The sequence below is a fragment of the Chenopodium quinoa genome, unplaced genomic scaffold, assembly GCF_001683475.1.
Source record: "Chenopodium quinoa cultivar QQ74 unplaced genomic scaffold, ASM168347v1, whole genome shotgun sequence".
Classification (NCBI taxonomy): domain Eukaryota; kingdom Viridiplantae; phylum Streptophyta; class Magnoliopsida; order Caryophyllales; family Amaranthaceae; genus Chenopodium; species Chenopodium quinoa.
This window is the reverse complement of record NW_018745410.1, coordinates 8,075,408-8,099,755: the sequence shown is the minus strand read 5'-3', so window position 1 is coordinate 8,099,755 and position 24,348 is coordinate 8,075,408. Positions and strand designations below refer to the sequence as shown.

The 24,348-nt window shown below is 38.5% G+C and overlaps 1 protein-coding gene across 1 annotated transcript; it reads left to right on the top strand.

Annotated features, from left to right (window-relative positions):
* Positions 1 to 273: 273 nt before the first annotated feature.
* Positions 274 to 1,815, top strand: LOC110713298. The gene is made up of 2 exons (XM_021891756.1): positions 274 to 346; positions 1,133 to 1,815. Exons 1-2 carry the CDS (start codon positions 274 to 276, stop codon positions 1,813 to 1,815), a joined length of 756 nt encoding a protein of 251 aa, XP_021747448.1.
* Positions 1,816 to 24,348: the final 22,533 nt, after the last annotated feature.

Below are 24,348 nucleotides of genomic sequence, written 5' to 3'. Positions count from 1 at the left end.
GAAGCCTAATTCTTTGAGGACTTAGGGTGAAGTAACAAAGGAATTCCTATTCTGTTTCTACCCCCAAAAGAAAACGGCAGAGGCGAGATCCCTCATTCAAAGTTTTGAACAAAAGCCGAGCGAGAGTCTTTATAAGGCATGCAAATGTACAAGGAGTAACAACGAGAATGTCCTCATCATGGGATTCTAACATACCAAATCATTCAAATTTTCTATGGAGGATTGAGTCCTCAAGGAAAATCTTATTTGGATGCCGGTGCCGGTGTCCCTATCATGAATAAGACGGAGGAAGAAGTTGTGTATCTAATTGAGGATGTGGTGAGATACCATATGGATTGGCAAGAAGGTGAGAGAGACTCGACGAGTAAGAGTGGTTCAACGGTCTATTCAATCGACCATCTCAATGCCATCAATAACTTATCCTCACAAATTTCAAATTTAGGAAAGGAGATGACTTTAATAAACGAAAAACTTGAGAGTACTTCCTCACAAGCACCTATTCTTCCCTGCCAAAGTAAGAGGAGAGGTACATCTTCTAACTCTACTCCTCTTTTAAGTTTAAATAATATGCCAAGTGGATGTGTGTAATGCGATGTTTGTGAGTCTTATGACCATGATTCTTTAAGTTGTACTCATGCATTTTAGAGTTGTGATGAAGGTGAGAGCAATGATTGTGAGAAAGTGAACTTTGTTTCCAATAACAAAATTGGACCAAGGTTTGATGGTCCACGTCAATTTGGGAATAGAAATGCTCTCTAAGAAGGGAATTTGGACAATTATAACAATGGTTGCCATAGAAACCAAGGAAACCAAAATTTCCACGGTAACTATAGCAATCAAGGTTATAATAATCAAATTCAAGGTCAATACAAAAATCGGGGTAATTGGAATAATCAAAATCGGGGGATTATTCAAAACAACAACCAAAGGGGACCCCAACTAGGATTTGCTCCAAAGACCCAAGGAAATGGTGAGAATTTCTATGCTTAACCTTAAAATTCCAAGACTACTTTGGAAGAGATCATCGAGAACCAAACCAAGATTTTGAACACTTACATGTCGGTGAGTGACAAAAAGTTTAATGAAATGATGACACACAATAAATTGCTTGAAACTTAAATCTCTCAATTAGCTAACACTTTGAAAGAGAGTGTAAACACAAGCCCTTCTTCTTTACACTCACAAGAAGTTGAACCTAAGAAACCCGTGTATTCCATCACCACAAAGAGTGGGAAAGTGCTTGATGAGAGAGTTTCTAGGGAGAGTGAGGAAGATGAGAGGATGAGTGATTCATGTGAGGAAAAAGAGAATAATGTGTTAAAAAGTGTGACCAAGGAGGAAGTTCAAGAGAAAAAGAAGAGTGATGAGTCTAGCAAGGTGAGTGAGAATTCTAATGAGAAGAGTGTTGAGAAAGAGAGGAAACAAGATGAAGATTTTAAACCAAGACTTCCATATCCCCAAAAATTCAATGCTTACAAGTTGGATGAACAATTTGGGAGATTTATTGATATGCTAAGGAAAATCCATCGTTCTATTCCTTTCACCGATGTTTTGGGAGAAATGCCTAACTATTCTAAGTTTCTCAAGGAAATCTTGAACGGTAAGAGAAATTGCAATGCGAATAAACCGGTGAGTTTAGGTGAGTGTTTTAGTGCTTTTATCCATAATGACTTACTCCCAAAGATGAAAGATCCAAAAAATTTCTCCATTCCTTGCAATATTAATGGGAAATTGTTTCAAAATGCCCTTTGTGATGTTGGTGCTAGTGTTAGCATCAAGCCTTACTCCATTTTCAATAAACTTAAATTAGGTTAGCTTCTTGCAACCAACATGACCGTTCAATTGGCCGATCGTTCTATTAAGTTCCCAAAATGTAGAATCGAGGATGTGCTCCTCAAAATAGGAGAGTTCACTATTCCCATCGATTTCATTGTGCTTGAGATTGAGGAAGATGACAACATTCCTATCATTTTAAAGTGTCCATTCTTAGAAACTTTGGGTGCTTTAATAGATGTGAAAAGTGGCATGATTACTCTATGTGTTGGTGATAGAAAGGCAGGTTTTAAGCTCAACATAATGCATGAGTCTTTATTCTATCACTAGGCGAAAAATGCAAATGGCCACCGGTTGAAAACCCCCCATTGCCACCGGTTTTGAACCAGTGGTAATTTGGGGGGTGGCAATAATGCATCAAATGGCCACCGGTTCAAAACCGGTGGAAATAGTGTTAATGGCCACCGGTTAACCGGTGGTAATACTAATTATGGCCACCGGTTAACCGGTGGCAATAATAAATTGGCGCGGTTTTTTTGCTGCTGAATGATGACTATTGAACCGGTTCGAACTGGTAAACCGGTGGCAATAAAAGGTTCTAAATTTTTTTTTTTTGGCCTGAAATTATTCCTGCAATTCATCCTGCAACCGATCCAGCTAAAATATTCTGCCATATTATTGCTAAAAATTCAATAATCAAAACAAGAATTTAAAATATATTTTTAGACTACTTTTATAATTAAAAACCAAATGCAATACAACAAATTAAATAAAGTGTGATATATAAATAAATACAAATAATACTAATAACTAGTCAATATTGTAGTTTAAAAGTTAATAATAAACAAAGTATAATTCATAATGATGCCACATTTACAAATGGAAGGTGATGAAAGATGCCAACATGTCTCGAACTTCATTAAGCTCCTTGCTAGTTAACGGATCCCCCTTTTGCACCTTGCAAAACTTGAAATATATATAAATTATGTTAGAATAAATTAAATTATTATGTAAAAAATTAAATATTTGGGAAAATTAAAAACAGTCGCATGAATAAATGACCAAAATAGCCAAAATAAGGCCTATTTGACTTCTACTTGCCCATTTTCTACGTTTTTAAACAAATGACCAAGTTGTTTCTCATAACATGTCAATTATACTTAGTTATAGGTGGATAAGCCTAGAAATCAAAGAAAAAGGGCATTTTACTAAGTTTAAGGTCGCATTTTCATCCAAAATAGCCAAAATTAGGCATATTTGACTTCTACTTGCCCATTTTCTATATTTTTCAACAAATGACCAATTTCTTCATCAAAACATGTCAATTATACTTATTTATAAGTGGCTAAGCCTAGAAATCAAAGAAAAAGGGCATTTTACTAAGTTTAAGGTCGCATTTTCATCCAAAATAGCCAAAATAAGGCCTATTTGACTTCTACTTGCCCATTTTCTACATTTTTCAACAAATGACCAAGTTCTTCCTCATAACATGTCAATTATACTTAGTTATAAGTTGCTAAGCTTTGAAATAAAATAAAAAGGGCATTTTACGAAGTTTAAGGTCGCATTTTCATCCAAAATAGCCAAAATAAGGCCTATTTGAATTCTACTTGCCCATTTTCTACGTTTTTAAACAAATGACCAATTTGTATCACATTAAATGTCAATTATACTTAATTATAGGTTGCTAAGCCTTGAAATCAAAGAAAAAGGGCATTTTACTAAGTTTAAGGTCGCATTTTCATCCAAAATAGCCAAAATAAGGCCTATTTGACTTCTACTTGCCCATTTTCTACATTTTTATACAAATGACCAAGTTCTTCCTCATAACATGTCAATTTTACATAGTTATAGGTGGCTAAGCCTTCAAATCAAAGAAAAAGGGAATTTAGTAAGATTAAGGTCGCATTTTCATCTAAAATAGCCAAAATAAGGCCTATTTGACTTCTACTTGCCCATTTTCTACATTTTTCAACAAATGACCAAGTTCTTCCTCATAACATGTCAATTATAATTAGTTATAAGTGGCTAAGACTTGAAATCACATAATAAGGGCATTTTACTAAGTTTAAGGTCGTACCTCATCAAGATGTATGGTGTTGGAACAATGAGTCGCTATCTCAAGCATGAATCTCATCACGTATAATCCACAATCAACTCCATTATCTTGTTGTGTGCACTAGCATAGGATAAAATCAAATGAATCAAACATCACATAAAACCCACAATTGTTTTAGCAATGTTTATGAATATAATCACAATATGATGTGGCATTACCATAGGTGATTTCCATGTAGGACCCCGAGGAGCACGACCATGTATCTTCTTCATAATACTATAGGAAAGTAAAATCAAATTTGATTAGTTTGACTACTAAATGAGTTAGGTTAAGATACTCAACACTAGGTAGCTATATTTACTTTTTTAGTACATACATCACGAGGTACTTCTTTGTTGATCGAGCTGAATCAAGGTGAAAGATTGTGTTATTAGCAGGAGAAATCACCATGAGGAACCAATGATACCTACATAAATTCACAATACACAAACACATCAATAATTAGGGTACAACAAATAAATCAGATGTAGAAAGAATTGAATTACACATGGTTAAACGTACTCCTCATAACATGGGGCGAATATGAACTTGTCTCCCGCACGCATTGATTCCCGAATATTATGGTTAACATAATACATCACCTCGGGGGAGTTGTGTAAGATTCTAGTCTCGGATGTCTGTTCGGGGCATAACCACCCAACTTTACTAGGTGAATCAGTGTCACTTAAGTGCTCCCGTAAATCTCTACGTGCATGTGCAATGAAAAATTAATTGACATATATGAAGGATAAACAACACTAATATATACAACAAATTAATTTAAGTGGCATGAGCCCGTACCTCATGAATATTTGAATGAGAGAAATGTTAAGCATTGAACCTCTTAAAAATTCCTTCACATCTTGTTTGTTTAACCATGCACTTGCATCCTCATCATAATGGAACATTGCCTTAGGAAGTGCAATTTCAATGGGATCGTCACTAGGAAAATGACTAAAACGATTGTGTAGAAAAGTTAAATCCTTAGTGAGCGATTGAAGGACATTGTCTCCAACAAGTGGTGTGCATGGCTGAACCTTTCGAAGAACTCTTCTTCGACACTTGTTCATTCTTCGACCCTTGTTCACTCATCTTCTTTATAAGTTGATCAACGCTTTTAGACTTCACCACCTTCCTTCTCTTTGATGGTTGACTTTTTTTCGAAATCTGATCAAAACAAAGATACTTAGAGTTAAAAATTTTTGGCCGGGGTTTAAGCTAATAAGTACGCATCAAGATTTGTTATTATGCACAACATCAAAATAAATATTACTTCGTTGATCAACCTCACCCAAGCACGTGGCCATTGCACATAGCTACCCTTTGCTTCCCAAAGAAGAGTAATCCAATCTTCCACTATAGGCACCGGTAGTGGGATGTTTTCAAACCCAGCAATGTAAGAATTTATCCCGACCGAGTAATGTTGTGGCCAAAGCGATTGGAAATGGACCGTATCACCAGTCGTTGCTTGTGCACTACCATACGCCACCAACTGCAACTCTCCTCCATTTGATAGCCCCGGGGCTAGAAGTGTACACTCGGTCTCTACCTACACCAATAACGAAATTCACTTGTAAAAACTGAAATTATCAAAAAGGGTCTTTTCCTACACAATTGATCATGTAACGAAATTCACTATGTTAAAACCAAACACGCTCCCTCGAATCCTAAATTCACCTCTAAATCTGGAAATTCATGGGGTGTTGGATTATCAACCTCCCTCGAGTCCGCATGTCTGGGAGTAACAACCTGCAATAATTAATCAATAATGCCACATTAGATCTCACGTAACTCACAAGCTAGGCCAAAACTAATAGATATAAAACTACCTCATGTATCTCCTCTTCTCCTTGTCCTTTTGGGTGACTAATGGAGTCGACCGGTGTTTTCGAGGGGAACGACAAGGGTAAGTTCATTTTCTTCGCCCAAGCATTGAACTCACCTATTAACTCATTGCGAACTTGTTCCTTGATGGATGCCACCTTGGCATCCAATTCTTCCGGTGAGTTAACACTTCCTCGAGATCTTCCCTTTTTTGTGTATTCTGACCCATCACCTTCTCCCATCCTAGCAACGTACCTCCCATACCTACTACCCGACCTGGATGGTAGGGCTTTCCCAAAGCCAAGGTGAAGGGGTCTTTCTCTATAGTCGGGTCCAGCTTGCCTTCAACAACTTCTGTAGTGTACTCAAGCTATAGCATAAGAAAAAATGTTAATATGAATACATAAAATGTTTTTGTATGGTAAAGTTATGCTAAAGTTTCAAATAGCTTACAAGTTTATCCGCCACTTTTTTTTCTGGTTCCTTTATGACCCATTTTCCGGTGTCCTTATCAAAGGTATGTAGGGAACAAATGAAATCGCCAGCACGACTAACCAACATAGTGATAGTGGAGTTGGAGGGTTCTGAGGATGACCCTTGAGTCAAAGCGGGGTATATACCCTCCTTCTTCCAAGTTTTCCTCCATTCACCAAATGTCTTGGCCCCCGTACTATGGCGGTACTCCTTCTTCAATGAATTTTCCTTGTTTTGCTCTCGAATTTACTACATAAATAGTAATGTTAGCATCATTACTGCAAAAAGAGTCAATATGTTATACAATTCTCATTAGATTTAGTAGTTCTTACAATTGCTTTGGGTCGAGTTCTTTGAATAACAAAGTCTTTCCACTCGTCCTCCGTCACACATGGCCATTTTTTACACGGTGGGTCTTGTTCCTCAACATCTTCCTCATTTCCACCTTCATCTTCATTTCCCTTGGAAGCTTTCTTCTTGTGTTTCTTTTTCTTATAAATCCATCCACTGGTCAAGTGGGTCTTGAAGCCTCTGAATCTCTCCGCTAGTAAAGAATCAAACACTCTTCTCTTCTGGGGATCATTAGGAATACTAAACAGCTTATGCAATCACAAATACAAGCCATTATTATTTTCCATAACATTAGGTGAAATTATTTGTAATACATGTAAATGTGCATTTGAATAAAACACTTGCCCTGGTATCATCCCAAAATGTTTGAATCAAGCCTGGAGGTACTTGCTTCCAAGAAAGTGTAATAGGGATTTTACGCGAACATATGCCAACTTTGTTTGCATATTGTCGAATCCGTTGGCCTGTAGGTCGGCCTCTTTTGTCATACTCCAACACCATGGGACCGGTTTGCTTCTTAAAAATTGTTGTCGGACCCCTACCCTTTCTCTTAGCTGGTGCCTTAACCCCCACTCCACCACCTGTGTTCAATTGCTCCTTTCCTTGGCTTTGAGTTTGAGGAGTAGTGTTCTCACCAACAATCTCAACAATTGTAGAATCAATAGCAGGCGCACGTTCTGCTTAAATTTAATATTCATCAAGCCTTTGCTCATAAGCATCTTGTTCCTGATCTTCTGGCTCACCCAAATCAGTCTCCTTGTTCACATCATACGACTCGTCCTCATCCTCATCCCGATCCTCATAGCCATCATCATCATCCTCCAAATCCTCTACTAGTGGGTCATAATCGTCCTCCATGAGTTATAAACACCTGTCATTACAAACATAACACGATATTAGGTCCATAAGAGATAAAAATGTTGACATATAGGTCATAATACATGTTAGTATATAAAATATTAAATTCTATCATTTTTGATGCATTTTGACATAACTTGTTATTATCTAGTACCGTTAACACTAAAAAAATTAAATTATATCATAATATGTCAATTTTGAGATATACTTCATTCATTAACAAGAATTTGTGAAAATTTAACAACTAAGATAACAATATCATACATTTTCCCTCCAACTATTCATAAAATTACTTAACTTCTGATTAAATTTAATAATACTTTTAATTGCTTATAATTTCAAATTAAATGGTATAGTACCTCATTCTAATATTCCTTCATTGTGGTCTGACTGCATATAACATGTCTGGTCGTCTATGTCTTTTGATGCAATAGGTCTAGGAACAGTGAAAGGTGCTGAATCATCAAATGCATCGTATTCTTCCTCATCTTCAACATCTCCAATGCCTAGGATTCTTCTTTTCCCAGCTAGCACAATGGCTCATCTTGAATCGACTGGGTCAGTTACATAGAACACTTGCTTAGCTTGAGAAGCTAGGATGAACGGTTCCGCACTATCATTCAAGTGCCTAAGATCTACAAGACTAAGTCATCACACTTGACATTACGCCTGATATTATCAACCCACTTACATTTGAAAAGAGCAACCGTGAAGTTACATTAATCAAGCTCCCATATTTCTTGAATTCGACCGTAGTATGAAAATTTTGCATCGACTGGTGATTTTTCCTTAGCACTTGCAAACTCCCTTGACGATGCCACAAGCGTTACTCCACTGTTTTGGGTCGACGTAGATTTCAAATCCCGACCCTCTGTCCAAAAAGTGTACCCATTGATGTCATATCCCTCAAATGAGCGAACATCATCCCTAGGACCATAAGCAAGCCACCTTACTGTATCGGTGACACTGTCATCCAAGCGACTCATCACTCGTTGACTAAACCAACTCACAAACCTCTTATTATGCAACTGCATTAGTGCCCTTTCACCATTCGATGGAAATTCATCACGCAAACTAGCCATGTGCTCATCTAAATATGGGTGAACATCAGCAACATGGTGCCACACATAAAGGTGTGCTTGTAAGAACTGATCTCGATCCGGTGACATTCGTTTCGATCCAATTGTGCCATGACCATCTAGTCTCCCTTCATGTCGAGAAGCAGGAAGACCAATAGGTTCAGCAACAACTAAATAGTCGGCAACAAAATTACCAATCTCCTCACTCACGGTCCCTTGAATTATGCTTCCTTTCGGATGAGCCGGATTCCTTACTTTATCTTGCAATGTGCCCATGTGTCTTTCAAAAGGATAGCACCACCTCAAGAAAACTGGACCGCACAACTTAATCTCACGCACCAAATGAAGAATGAGATGCACCATTATGTCAAAAAAGGAGGTTGGGAAATACATCTCAAATTTGCGCAAAGTCACAACCACATCCGTTTGCAAAGCATCAAGTGTACAAGGATCAAGCACTTTGCTACATATTGTATTGAAAAACGAACATAGGCTTGTAATAGCTTCTCTCACGTGCTTCGGTAAAATACCACGTATTGCAATCGGTAGAAATACTTGCATCAACATGTGACAATCATGGGATTTCATACTTGTCAGCTTCAGTTCTCCACTTAAGGATAAAAATCTTTTCATGTTAGATGTGTACCCAGATGGAACCTTAATGCCGTAAAGACATGCACAAAACATCCGCTTTTCTACCCTTGACAATGTGTAGCAAGCCGGTGGTAAATACTTCTTCTCAACCTTGCCTTTACCCTCATCTCTACTCTTTGAAGCATCCGCGGCCTTTCCCTTTCCCTTGCAAATATTCACCTTTCCTTTTTTTCGAAACATTTACAGTTTCTTGTTCCGATTCCTTTCCCTTTCTGTCCTTCCCCTTTGTAACCTTGTCTTGAGGCCACAATTCCGGACGAATCCCGATCTCTTCCAAATCTAACCGTACACCCTTTCCATCCTTTGTTTTGCCTGAAATATTAAAAAGTGTTCCCACAAGAGCATCACACACATTCTTCCCTATATGCATCACATCTAGACAGTGCCTAACATCATGTTCTTTCCAGTACGGAAGCTTCCACAAAGTTTATTCTTTTTTGAAAAGAGATGTTCAGACCGGAGCTTTTTCAGATTTTCCAAACACTGTTCGTATACCCTTAACTAGAGCATAAACCTCAACACCGGTCGTTGGCCTAGGCGCAATCTCCTCTTCTACTGTCCCATCGAAAGCCTTTTTTTTGCCTACGGTACGGGTGATCACGCCTAAGGAACCTTCGAGTCCTTATATACACATCTTTGTGAGAATTATTAAGGTATATGCTTGATGTTTCATCAATACATATGGGGCATGCTTTTTTCCCTTTAACCTTGTATCCACACAGGTTGCCATATGTAGGGAAGTCATTCATGGTTCACATAAGGGCTGCACACAATGTGAACACCTCGTTCTTATGAGCATCAAAACAAGAAACCCCTTCATCCCACATTTTTCACAAATCGTCAATTAGTGGCGCAAGGTAAACATCTGTCATTTCCAAGTTGCCTAGGCCCCGTTATTAGCAAAGAAAGAATTATATACTTCCGTTTTATACATAACCAAGGAGGCAAATTGTAGATCACTAAAAGAACCGGCCAAGTGCTGTGTTGGGTACTAAGAGTGCCAAATGGATTCATCCCGTCTGTGCACAATCCAAGTCTTAAATTTCTGACTTCATTACCAAACCCCAGAAACTTCAAATCAATGTTCTTCCATTGCGGGGAGTCAGCCGGATGCTTCAGCATTCTGTTTTTCTACCTTCCGTCGGCATGCCACCTCAGGTTTTCAGCGTGTTTTGGTGTTGAGAATAGACGCTTAAACCTTGGAATAATAGGAAGATACCACAACACCTTAGCAGGAGGTCCCTTCGTACCAGGATTGCAACTCATGTGCTTGTAGCGCGATTTCTTGCATCGTGGACACTCCTCCAATTGTTCATTCTCATCACGATACAAAATACAATCATTAGGACATGCATGTATCTTCTTATACTCTAAACCAAATGGACACATAAGCTTCTTTGCATAATAGTAAGACGTAGAAATTTCATTCTCATCAGGATACATCTCACTTAATGCGGTCAACAAAGAAGTAAAACTAACGTCCTTCCACCCATGCTTTGACTTAATGTTAAAAAGTGTTAGCACGGCAGAAAGTTTGGAGTATTTTTTGCACCCAGGGTACAAAGGCTTTTTGGAAGCCTCCGATAGTAATTCAAACACATCACCTTCGACATTATGCAACATCTCATCCACGTCATTATCCTCGACCTCATCCACTGGATGATCCTCAGCTCCATCCTCACCACTATCAATAACATATTCATCATTCTCCCATTCCTCGTCCACATGAATCTCATTGCTTTTATCATGCACATCATTCCCATCAAGATTCTCACTATACTCTCCACTTTCACCATGCCAAATCCACACATGGTATTTAAGTCTAAACCCACGACAAAGAACATGATCTCTAATGATTTCAACACTATTAACCACCTTCACATTATTACAATCAACACAAGGACAATATAGGCCTTCCTCACCAATTTTGCGCTGATAAGATAAAGCCGTCTCGCAAAACTCTTGAACCCCATTCCAAAAATCCATTGTATCACGTCTACCATACATCCAACCACGATCCTTTCCCATTTAGTAAAGTGTCTCTTAACATATATAGCAACATATTATCAATAATGTACAATTGCTACATATCTTATGTAAATCAACTTCAAGAACACATCGTGAATATACCATTCATATAGTGAACAAATGCATGTTTCCAAAGTGTCCTTATCACTCCAACCTAACCCATCCTTGAATGTCTACTCTCACTAGTGAATGTATGTCAACTTTCCAATTTTAAGGAAAATCCGGCAGCACTTCCCCCCAGTTCTCCAAGTACAAGATGTAGATAATTACTTTCCCACATATGTACCCGGAGAACATGGAGAAGAAATGGACAGCCAAGATGTTCCTTAAAATCGAAAAAAAAAGACATACATTCACCACCTAAGTGAGAGTAAACATTTAAGAACAGTCCCAACCAGGGACTATTCAAGACTTTCTCCTAATAAGAAAGCCTTGAACAGGTATCTAGGCATATGATGATGCAAACATTCAACATATTATTGTAATTATTTATTATTAAACAAGACACAACTTGTAATATCATGAACAAAATTTTATCAAATAGATAAATAGAAAGAAATATATATAGCTCCATAAAGTTTATAGTTCATACCAATATAGCAAGTATAATGGATGTAATGTCTCGAACTTCCCACTAGAATAGCTAATTAACTTGTGCTTCACTACATATGAATCTACAAAAATGAAAAAATACAACAACAAAATAAAAGTTAGTAATTTTGTCAAGAACTATATACAAAACAACCTAAAATTACACATTAAAACATACCAATTAATAATTACACATTAAAACATACTACCAAAATTCAACTAATTAACTAACAACTCAGAGATGAATGGGAAATTATATTCAAAACTTAATTTTAAATCTCGTACTTACCCCTTGCACTTCCCATATTTTAGTTTTCAAATGACTGTCAAAATCAGGTTACCAGGAAGATATAGAAGAAGAGACTCTTAATATATTTAGTTTGTGTGTCTATGAAATTAGTGGGTTCATAAGGATAGTGCATATATATTGTTCTAAGGAAGAATATGGAGGTTATTTTTATAACTTTCTTAGTACTACTGAATGGAGGAACTTATTTCTGTTTTTGCTGCTTGCAAAGTCATGAACTTATTCCATGTTAATTGTGTGAGTTCAGACTTCGGAGGTATCCTTTGTCCTCCTTGTACTCGAATCAGATATCTTTATCTTACATAAACATTATATGATTAATAAATGGCCAAGATGTTTACATATTTATACAATAGTACAAGTGCTAGCTTTTCTAGTGCCTTTGTTCAGTAAAAAGGAGAAAAGATGCCACCAAAATCATGTCATTTGCTTGTCGATAATGAAGGCTCTTTACTGATCGTGAATGATAGTTAATTAGTTCCTATTATAATTTTAATTTAGTAGAGATTGTCATTAGAATATAAGATATATGTTGATAACATAAACAAGGTGCAAAAACAAAACAGAAATAAATGATAAGATATGTACAAGGTGCAAATATTCATTAAGGACAGTTGAACCTTTGATTTCCACAAAATAACTTCAATATGCACTGAATTGCATCATAACAGATAAAAAAGCCATACACAGAAAACAGGCCTAGAGTTAAACTAAATTTTAATTTTCCTAAACATTGTTCAAAATGAAAAATAAATTAAAACTAACCCTAGGTGGAGATGAAAGGGAGGAGAGATGGACGGTGGTCGGAGGTGGAGGGCCGCGAACAGGTGGTGGAGGGCCGCCGGGTTATCGTGCCCAACCGCCACAAGGGCTCAGTTGCTGCTAGGAGGAGGGCCGAGCAAACAATGCGAAGGGCGATGCGAGGGCTCAGTTGCTGCAATGAGGAGGGTCGCGAACAGGTGGTGGAGGGGGTGCGCAACGGTGGTGGAGGGTGCAGCAGCGGCTGGGCGTCAGAGGTGGAATTCGTGGTGGTAGCTGCTAGGGTTGGAGAGTCGTGAACTGAGAGTTAGAGGGCTGAGTGTTTCAAATTTCGTAGAATCAAATAGGAAAGAGAAGGAAGAAAGCAAAAAGGCGCGATTTATTTTTTATTTTTTTTAATAAAATTAGTTATTGCCACCGGTTCAAAAAAACCGGTGGCCTTTCCAATTTTTGCCACGGGTTTGGTTGAACCAGTTGCAATTATTCTTCGCTTTATCCCGCCACTTAATTAAGCCACCGGTTTTCAAAAACCGGTGGTTAATGAGCGTTGCCTTCTTCAATTTTTCGCCTAGTGATGTCGTAATGACATGCACAAAACATCCGCTTTTCTACCCTTGACAATGTGTAGCAAGCCGGTGGTAAATACTTCTTCTCAACCTTGCCTTTACCCTCATCTCTACTCTTTGAAGCATCCACGACCTTTCCTTTTCCCTTGCAAATATCCACCTTTCCTTTTTTCGAAACATTTACAGTTTCTAGTTCTAGTTCCTTTCCCTTTCTGTCCTTCCCCTTTGTAACCTTGTCTTGAGGCCACAATTCCAGACGAATCCCGATCTCTTCCAAATCTAACCGTACACCCTTTACATCCTTTGTTTTGCCAGAAATATTAAAAAGTGTTCCCACAAGAGCATCACATTCATTCTTCTTTATATGCATCACATCTAGACAGTGCCTAACATCATGTTCTTTCCATTACGGAAGCTTCCACAAAATTGATTCTTTTTTGAAAAGAGATGTTGAGACCGGAGCTTTTTCAGATTTTCCAAACACTGTTCGTATACCCTTTACTCGAGAATAAACCTCAACATCGGTCGTTGGCCGAGGCGCAATCTCCTCTTCCACTATCCCATCGAAAGTCTTTTTTTGCCTACGGTACGGGTGATCACGCCTAAGGAACCTTCGAGTCCTTATATACACATCTTTGTGAGAATTATTAAGGTATATGCTTGATGTTTCATCAATACATATGGGGCATGCTTTTTTCCCTTTAACCTTGTACCCACACAGGTTGCCATATGCAGGGAAGTCATTCATGGTCCACATAAGGGCTGCACGCAATGTGAACATCTCGTTCTTATGAGCATCAAAACAAGAAACCCCTTTGTCCCACATCTTTCTCAAATCGTCAATTAGTGGCGCAAGGTAAACATCTATGTCATTTCCAGGTTGCCAAGGCCCCATTATTAGCAATGAAAGCATTATATACTTCCGTTTCATACATAACCAAGGAGGCAAATTGTAGATCACTAAAAGAACCGGCCAAGTGCTGTGTTGGGTTCTAAGAGTGCCAAATGGATTCATCCCGTCTGTGCACAATCCAAGTCTTAAATTTCTGACTTCATTACCAAACTCCAGAAACTTCAAATCAATGTTCTTGCATTGCAGGGAGTCAGCCGGATGCTTCAGCATTCTGTTTTTCTTCCTTCCCTCGGCATGCCAACTCAGGTTTTCAGCGTCTTTTGGTGTTGAGAATAGACGCTTAAACCTTGGAATAATAGGAAGATACCACAACACCTTAGCAGGAGGTCCCTTCGTACCAGGATTGCAACTCATGCGCTTGTAGCGCGATTGCTTGCATCCTGGACACTCCTCCAATTGTTCATTCTTATTACGATACAAAATACAATCATTAAGACAGGCATGCATCTTCTTATACTCTAAACCAAATGGACACATAAGCTTCTTTGCATAATAGTAAGACGTAGGAATTTCATTCCCATCACGCAACATCTCACTTAATGCGGTCAACAACGAAGTAAAACTAACGTCCGTCCACCCATGCTTCGACTTAATGTTAAAAAGTGTTAGCACGGCAGAAAGTTTGGAGTATTTTTTGCACTCAGGGTACAAAGGCTTTTTAGAAGCCTCCGATAGTAATTCAAACACATCACCTTCGACATTATGCAACATCTCATCCACGTCATTGTCCTCGACCTCATCCCCTGGATGATCCTCAGCTCCATCCTCACCACTATCAATAACATATTCATCATTCTCCCATTCCTCATCAACATGAATCTCATTGCTTTTATCATTCACATCATTCCCATCAAGATCCTCACTATACTCTCCACTTTCACCAAGCCAAATCCACACATGGTTTTTAAGTCTAAACCCACGACAAAGTACATGATCTCTAATGATTTCAACACTATTAACCACCTTCATATTATTACAATCAACACAAGGACAGTATAGGCCTTCCTCACCAATTTTGCGGTGATAAGATAAAGCCGTCTCGCAAAACTCTTGAACTCCATTCCAAAAATCCATTGTATCACGTCTACCATACATCCAACCTTGATCCTTTCCCATTTAGTAAAGTGTCTCTAAACATATATAGCAACATATTATCAATAATGTACAATTACTACATATCTTATGTATATCAACTTCAAGTACACATCGTGAATATACTATTCATATTGTGAACAAATTCATGTTTCCAAAGTGTCCTTATCACTCCAACCTAACCCATCCTTGAATGTATACTCTCATTAGTGAATGTATGTCAACTTTCCAATTTTATGGAAAATCCGGCAGCACTTCCCCCCAGTTCTCCAAGTACAAGATGTAGATAATTACTTACCCACATATGTACCCAGAGAACATGGAGAAGAAATGGACAGCCAAGATGTTCCTTAAAATCGAAAAAATAGACATATATTCACCACCTAAGTGAGAGTAAACATTCAAGAACTGTCCCAACTGGGGACTATTCAAGACTTTCTCCTAATGAGAAAGCCTTGAACAGGTATCTAGGCATATGATGATGCAAGCATTCAACATATTATTGTAAGTATTTATTATTATACAAGACACAACTTGTAATATCATGAACAAACTTTTATCAAATAGATAAATAGAAAGAAATATATATAGCTCCATAAAGTTTATGGTTCATACCAATATAGCAATTATAATGGATGTAATGTCTCGAACTTCCCACTTGAATAGCTAATAAACATGTGCTTCACTACATATGAATCTACTTAAATTAAAAAATACAACAGCAAAATTTTTTTTTGTAATTTTGTCAAGAACTATATACAAAACAACCTAAAATTACACATTAAAACATACCAATTAATAATTACATATTAAAACATACTACCAAAATTCAACTAATTAAGTAACAACTCAGAGATGAAAGGGAAATTATATTCAAAACTTAATTTTAAACCTCGTTTTTACCCCTTGCACTTCCCATATTTTAGTTTTCAAAAGACTGTCAAAATCAGGTTACCAGGAAGATATAGAAGAAGAGACTCTTAATATATTTAGTTTGTGTGTCTATGAAATTAGTGGGTTCATAAGGATAGTGCATATATATTGTTCTGAGGAAGAATATGGAGGTTATTTTTATAACTTTCTTAGTACTACTGAATGGAGGAACTTATTTCTGTTTTTGCTGCTTGCCAAGTCATGAACTTATTCCATGTTAATTGTGTGAGTTCAGACTTCGGAGGTATCCTTTGTCCTCCTTGTACTCGAATCAGATATCTTTATCTTACATTAACAATATATGATTAATAAATGGCCAAGATGTTTACATATTTATACAACAGTACAAGTGCTAGCTTTTCTAGTGCCTTTGTTCAGTAAAAAGGAGAAAAGATGCCACCAAAATCATGTCATTTGCTTGTCGATAATGAAGGCTCATTACTGATCGCGAATGATAGTTAATTAGTTCCTGTTATAATTTTAATTTAGTAGAGATTGTCATTAGAATATAAGACATATGTTGATAACATAAACAAGGTGCAAAAAAAAAAAAACAGAAAAAATGATAAGATACGTACAAGGTGCAAATATTCATTAAGGACAGTTGGACCTTTGATTTCCACAAAATAGCTTCAATATGCACTGAATTGCATCATAACAGATAAAAAGCCATACACAGAAAACAGGCCTAGAGTTAAACTTAATTTTAATTTGCCTAAACATTGTTCAAAATGCAAAATAAATTAAAACTAACCCTAAGTGGAGATGAAAGGGAGGAGAGATGGACGGTGGTCGGAGGTGGAGGGCCGCGAACAGGTGGTGGAGGCCGCCGCGGTATCGTGCCCAACCGCCACGAGGGCTCAGTTGCTGCTAGGAGGAAGGTCGAGCAAACAATGCCGAGGGCGATGCGAGGGCTCAGTTGCTTCTAGGAGGAGGGCCGCGAACAGGTGGTGGAGGGGGTGCGCAAGGTGGTGAAGGGTGCAGCAGCGGCTGGGCGTCAGAGGTGGAATTCGTGGTGGTAGCTGCTAGGGTTGGAGAGTCGTGAACAGAGAGTTAGAGGGCTGGGTGTTTCAAATTTCGTAGAATCAAATAAGAAAGAGAAGGAGGAAAGTTAAAAGGCGCGATTTTTTTTTAATAAAATTAGTTATTGCCACCGGTTCAAAACCGGTGGCCTTTCTAATTTTTGCCACGGGTTTGGTTGAACTGGTGGAAATTATTCTTTGCTTCATCCCGCCACTTAATTAAGCCACCGGTTTTCAAAAACCGGTGGTCAATGAGCGTTGCCTTTTTCAATTTTTCGCCTAGTGTATGTGCAAGGAATTATGTGCATAAACTCATTGTCTTCGAATGCTAATGATTCTATGTTTGTGTCTTTTACTAATGATATGCTTGTAGCTTGTGATGATGTTCCGAAAAGTGTTGAAAGAAAGGTTGTTAGTGAAGAAGACAAGGATTTATTGAAGCTTGTAGATGAGTTGAAGATGCCCTTTTGGTTTGATCTTTATTGGAAGGAAGATGAAAATAGTATTTCAAGTGGTGAAAATGCGGATCTCAAAGATCCATTGAAGAAGAGATCAATGAAGAATAAGAGATTTTATAAGAAATTCAAGCGGAAGTTGAAGTCCAAAGAGTTTGGTTCGTTTTCCTTGATTCACGATGACATGGTTCATGAAATGATTTTGCAGAAGATTTGCAATGGTTTTACCCTTTCCACCACTTTAGATAAGGTGGTTCTTTTTGACCCTCCGTGACTTGGAGGAAGGGTCGAGCTTAGGACCTTAAGAAAGCGCTTTCTAGGAGGAATCCCGGTTTTCTAACTTTTTCTTTGGATTCTATTTTTCTAAATTTCTTTCTTTCACTTGTTTGTTGTTTGGATTAATAGGTTAAAAACATCAGTGTTGGATTACCTTGAGCAAGCTTGAGCATAGTGCAAAATTGTTTTGTGGTGTTTGGTGAGAATATGCTTGATATTGTTAAATTTCGAGAGGAATGAGTAAGGTAATGTAGGAGGTAAGTTAGGAAAAGATGTGCTAATATATGAAGCAAATATGAACTTGGTGGGTTCATTATGGTGCTCTCGTGAATTTGGACTGTTGAATCCATTGATAATGAATTTAGTTACTAGTCATTTTAGTGGGTTTAATAATCCCGGAACGATAAAGATTGTTGAGCCAGTACATGAATGCGCCAAGAGAAGAAGTTAAGCAAAGGAAGCTAAGTGATCGGGATTAGATAGGTCGTTAAGCTACCACCCTAACCAAATTAATCATTTATAAAGATTAAACCTACACTAAACTAGTTAGTGGAAAGTAAAGGGTCGAACCACTAGGGAAGCACACTAATTCAACATCAAATATCACTAATGCAAGAGTGAAAAAGGGGATTGTTTTGTTGGTTTTGTTGAATAGAACACTGAAACTAAAAGTAAGCAAGAAAATGATGATTAAAATCAATACAAAATGACGCTAGGGGTTCGGGGGTTTCAAACATGATTAGAAAGAGGGGAACAATGATAGTTATCATGATGAAAATGCAAAAGAACACAAGATTCTACCTAAACAATTAATTCTCATGCAATAGTCTAGGCAAATCGATGAAAGAAGTCTATGCTAATTAGGATCATTCTGATGCATCCTATTAGACACAAGCAAATCAAGAGAATAAAGAAGCACAATACATGAAACTCCATTTTAACAACTCATTCTCATGCAATCATTAAAATAGAAGTGATCTTAATCTAGTTCAAATCATTTTCATGCATTTAAACTAGAAGGCAATCAAATAAAGTGCAACAATAATCTCAAGCCTTTAAAAATCATGTCTTTCATCAATTTAAGGCATGTAAGCAATCCAACTATCATCATTCATCCATCATTCAATACATATCTTCCACCCCCTTCCCCTAGCTAAGAGTTTAGCCTAGAGAAGGGAGATTAAACATAATATCAAAACAAGAAATAAACTCAAGAAACTCAAAACAAAACATGATTGAAATATATGAAATCAATAATAACTAGATAAACTAATAAGATAGACAAAAATAAGTAACAATAAAACAAAAAAATAATATTAAAGGAAAGGAGAAGAGATTACTAAAGAAAGGATTGAAGAAAGAGGAAAACTTGGATACTTGCTTGATTGATGGAAGATTAAAGCTTGAGCGAAGTTGAATACAATAAAGGAAGCTTGAATAACAATCTATTTTCTCTCTCTCGATTAGGCTAATGTTCTATGAAATTAGTACTAAGTGTCTTTCTATTACAAAGAGTCTCGTCTATATATATGTGGCTCCACCCAAAAGAAAGAGACTTGGACAACAAGGCGCAAATAAATCGGAAACCCAGCCGTGCGCGCCCGCACATATGAGCTGCGCGCCCGCACAGAATGTGTGTGCTCCCTCTCAGCATAGTGCACGACCACAACTTTGAGGGTACGGGGATAATGAGCGTGCCCACACATTAGTCCTGCGCGCCCGCGCATCAGTTGTGTGCGCTCGCACAAAAGTCGTACATAAGGTCGCGCAAACTCTCTTGTTTGGCTCTGTTTCTTTACTCTGGCTGTGCGGGTTCTGACAGGGCTGCGCGCCCGCACAACCTCACATGTGCGCCCGCATAGAAGCCGCACAGTACCCCGCGCACAACAGATAGCTTGGCTTCTTGATATACTCTTTCTTTTGGGACATAATACCTACAAATCCAAAGCATGGAAATCAAAATAAAAACAAAGCGGGAAGACTAAGAGAAGAGAAGATAAGGGAGAATAGGAAAGAGGAAGCAAAACTAAGTAAAAATGCTTAGAAAAAGGGCCAAACAAGCGCAAATGAGGGGAGAATCCTTAGAGAAAAAGGATAAAAGAGTGGCATAAATGCCACTCATCAAAATTCCCTACACTTGCCTCTTGGTTGTCCTCGAGCAAGGAAAACCGGAACGAAAAGACAAACACAACAAACATAACATGACAAGGTTTTTGCAAAACCAATCAAACCTCAAGGTAATGGAATGCTCAATTTGGACTCATTTTCAAATAAATGCACCAAAGAATACTTATCTTTCTCAATTCAAGGAGGGAAAACACATTCCAAGATGCTCAAAGTTGAAAAACACAAACCTAAGCTAAGCGTAGAGAGCTAATGATTACATTCTCCTCCCTAGCCCCAACCAAGACGGTCCGTGTTCTCTCCACTAGCTTCAATTTATCTCCTTGCTAGCTCCTCATTATTCCTCGAGGGAACCGGAAAAAGAAAATTTTATGTTAAGTCATAAGGTCATCCCGACATATCAACTATGCATACTCTCTTCATAGGGTTGAAATCTATCTCCCTCCACCGTCCTTTGACCACGCCCTTCTAGAATCCAAGGGTCTTAAGTAGGGTTTTAATGTCATGGCTAGGGGTTATGGTTGGGAAACAATTTGAAAACTTTGTTGGCAATTCCTAAGTGGCCATCTCTCAAGAATATCCTAAGAATTGAACCTATTCTTCAAACTCACAATCTTTCAAAACAAACCCACCACATTACTTCAATCTTTTTCAATTTTTTTTTGCTTGGTTTTCATGAGTTTCAAGTTCTTTCAACTTTCTTGCCAAGCCGTTTTGCGTACTCTTTTCATGAATAGCCTTTCAAAACCTTATTTGAATCAAATTACACAACTTTCTTGCTCAATTTCAACATTATCAAACTCGAACCTCATAAGCCAATGCTTCACTAACTACAAGGTTGGTAGAACATAGGTCGATAGGTTTGTAATATGGCTAAGTCAAGAAAGGGTAAATAAGGCTCAAATTGGTTAGCAAGAGGGTGAATGTAAAAATGAAAACCAAATTTATTACAAAACACAAAGAAAACAAAGAAAAATGAGAAGAAATGCCCTCTTCCTCCTCTAGAGTTATATGGGGGCTAGACGCCAACACAAAGATAAAGACATGCATAGTTAAGGATCCTAAGTGCCGCTCACAAGAATGATGAAGGCTAGAACAAATGACGCTCACACGGGATAAGAAATATAGCAAATACTAACCAAGGGAATCCTATCCACCATAGAGAGCAACACCATCTTACCACATTCCCGTGAGCTAAGGGTTCAAACGTCCTCAAAAGTTCTAAACCGGGCTACCTTAGCTTACAATGTGTCTAACTCAACCGAAAGCATTCTCAAACCGTGCAAACCCTCATCAATTAGGAAGATAAGCATTCAAAGACACATTGAGGCAAACCTATCAAAAAGAGTTAGCAAATCACACATAAAAAATCATTTCAAATTTTCATAATTATGCTTGTAACACATAAAGGGAAAAACAAAAACAAAAGAAAGTGGAAAAAATAAAAAAGGTTCACATACGAGGCATATAATTCAATTAAATCCCAATCTTCATACAAGTGATCGTTCGATAACACCATCAACGATCCCAGGTTCCATAGAACCAAAAACAAACATCCTCGAACCATTCAACTTCTTCGTAAGCTAAACCTAAGCTAAACACCCAAGGAAATAGAAAATAAAAGAGAGGAAAGGTCTCACCAAATGCCGCTTGAAATGAAGACAAGATAAATTATGCAATCTCACCGAGGGGGGCTCAAATTGTCCTTTGACTTCCTTTATCTCCATTTCCAAGCTTCAAAAGTAAGCCAAAATGAAAGAAACTACTGAGATGAAACAAAAATAAAATAAAAATTTTAAAAAAAATCAAAGAAAGAAACTAAGAATTTAAACAAAATGAAGAAATAGAAATAAAATAAAATAAACTAAAAGAAATTTGGATTAGGGGAAGTTTGGACTGTCGGGAGTTTGGATTTTTCCTCATGGGAGCATCATCACCTACACAAACACTTGAAAATTCATTAGCAAACACTTATCAAAATCACCCAAGGACATAATCATCACAATAAAGCAGATAAATCAACATCAAAACATGATAAAGCCAACCGAACCATGAGAGCTCTACCACCTATAATGAAATCCCCCCCACACTAGCATGAAGACAAGCCTTCCCCCACACTATAAAAAAAAACCATCCCTTTTCCTCTTACACACCCCCCCACACTAAAACAATGCACCGTCCGCGGTGCGCCAAATTAAAAACATAGGGAGGGCACAAAGGGGAGAAATAAAGAACAAGGGGGGCTAGTGGCCAGTAGGGCCGCCTTCGACATCATCTCTATCATCCTCGGTGTCATAAGAGAAACCGTCTGGAAGGATGCCGTGTGGGTCCTAACCACCGGAGTAACCCGGAGGCCAACCACAGTGACCTCGGAAGAGGTCTTGTTGCCATTGAGGCAACGGGTCGAAAGGGGCGGGAAGCTGAAGAGGGGATGGGTGAGTAGGGTCGACATATGGATAGTTGGGGTCCCCCCGAAAATCGCTCCCCCCCAGGGGCATGATAATCGTACCCGGTTATCTCCGGGTAGTCTACCCGGGGAACACCGTGGGAGGAGGGCCCTTGCCAATAGGGCCAAGTAGGTTGTTATCCCTGCCACCCAGGGACCGACCCTTGTTGGGGTGGCCAATAGGGGTAGTTTACCGGGGGGGTGGGGCGACCTCACCCCTATCCACGACCGCACCATAAAGAACTTGGGTTTGCAGAAACATACCCCGCTGGTTCTCCATTATGCTTTGCATGTCAAGTTGCATGCTCATCATTTGTTGTTCAAGGCTACTCATGCCTTGATGATGTTGTTGATGTTGTTGTTGTTGTTGTTGTTGTTGTTGTTGTTGTTGTTGTTGTTGTTGTTGTTGTTGTTGTTGTTGTTGTTGTTGTTGTTGCTGTTGTTGCTGTTGTTGTTGTTGTTGTTGTTGTTGTTGTTGTTGTTGTTGATGCTGCTGTTGTTGGCCGACTTCCATATTCCTTAAGCCACCCAGAGCGGTGGGTAGCACACCATTATCTCGCGGAATCTTCCATACATTCCTTGCATTCCGCTCAAGGGATGTATGGCTGGGGTATAGCAAGATACAATGGTGCTCTCTGTCAACTATCCAGGGATGAAAATTGTTGGCATCTAAAGTTCCTTGGAGGAACCCCGACCTTCTCATATGCTGAATGTCGATGAATAGATCTTTGTCGGCCCCCACTTGAGTGCACGAGGGGTAGAAGCGTTCGTAGTTGAGCTTCTTTGCAATCCTTGTAATCATCCCACCGAGGGCAATTTCTCCTGTCTTGTGTCCTGAATTGTTTGCCTCGCAGCACAAGATGAACCAATACCCCATATTGAGCCGCCCTTTCAATTCCTCCCTAGTGGCTACCCACAAAGTAAATATCTCCTCATAAGAGAGCTTACTCAAATCCTGCTTGCTAAACACCGCAAACCCCAGAATGCGGTGTAGAATACGGAGCACAGGGTGGATAATATGGTTGGCCACCAAATACCTGGTGTTGAATTCTTCATAGTCGGTAATCGTTTGCCACCATCTAAATGCATCGTACTCAGGGAACAGGCTCAACAAAGGGGCAAGGAGGTCCGCCTCGGGGTTAAAATCCAACAATACATTAAGATCAGTCAAAGTCATAGAGTGCCGGTTGTTGAATAAATGAAAGGAAATCTGGAAGTCCTTCCCAAGAGGCTCTTTTTCAAAAGAGGCCAAGAATTCAAAAGTTGGCTCCTTATAAGTTCGTTATTGATGTTTGATGAACTCACTCATCCCCAAGTTATCAAGGAGCGACCTTATATCGTCGTCAATCCCTAAAGCTCTCATGGAGCGTTGATCATAGTGTCGGGAGGGATTTAACTTTTGGCCGTGAAGGTTGTTGAAGAACGTAGCATGTACCTTGTTTGATAATCTTAATCTAGGGGGAACATTAGGTCCTTCAGCTTAGTTTGTTGGGTACTTGGTTCTTCAACCGTTAACATGGGCTCCTTTCTGCTCTTTTTTTTGCTCATTATGTTCAACCAATACAAAAAACCCAACCAAAAGGAGAGCTACCTTCGAACATAACCAACAATTGAAAAATAACAACAACTAAAGTCTCAACAATCTGCAAAAGGGTTAGTGCTAACAACTAACCATACAAATCAATGGAATTTGTGATAGCAAGCAATTCTCATGAAATTAGTTGC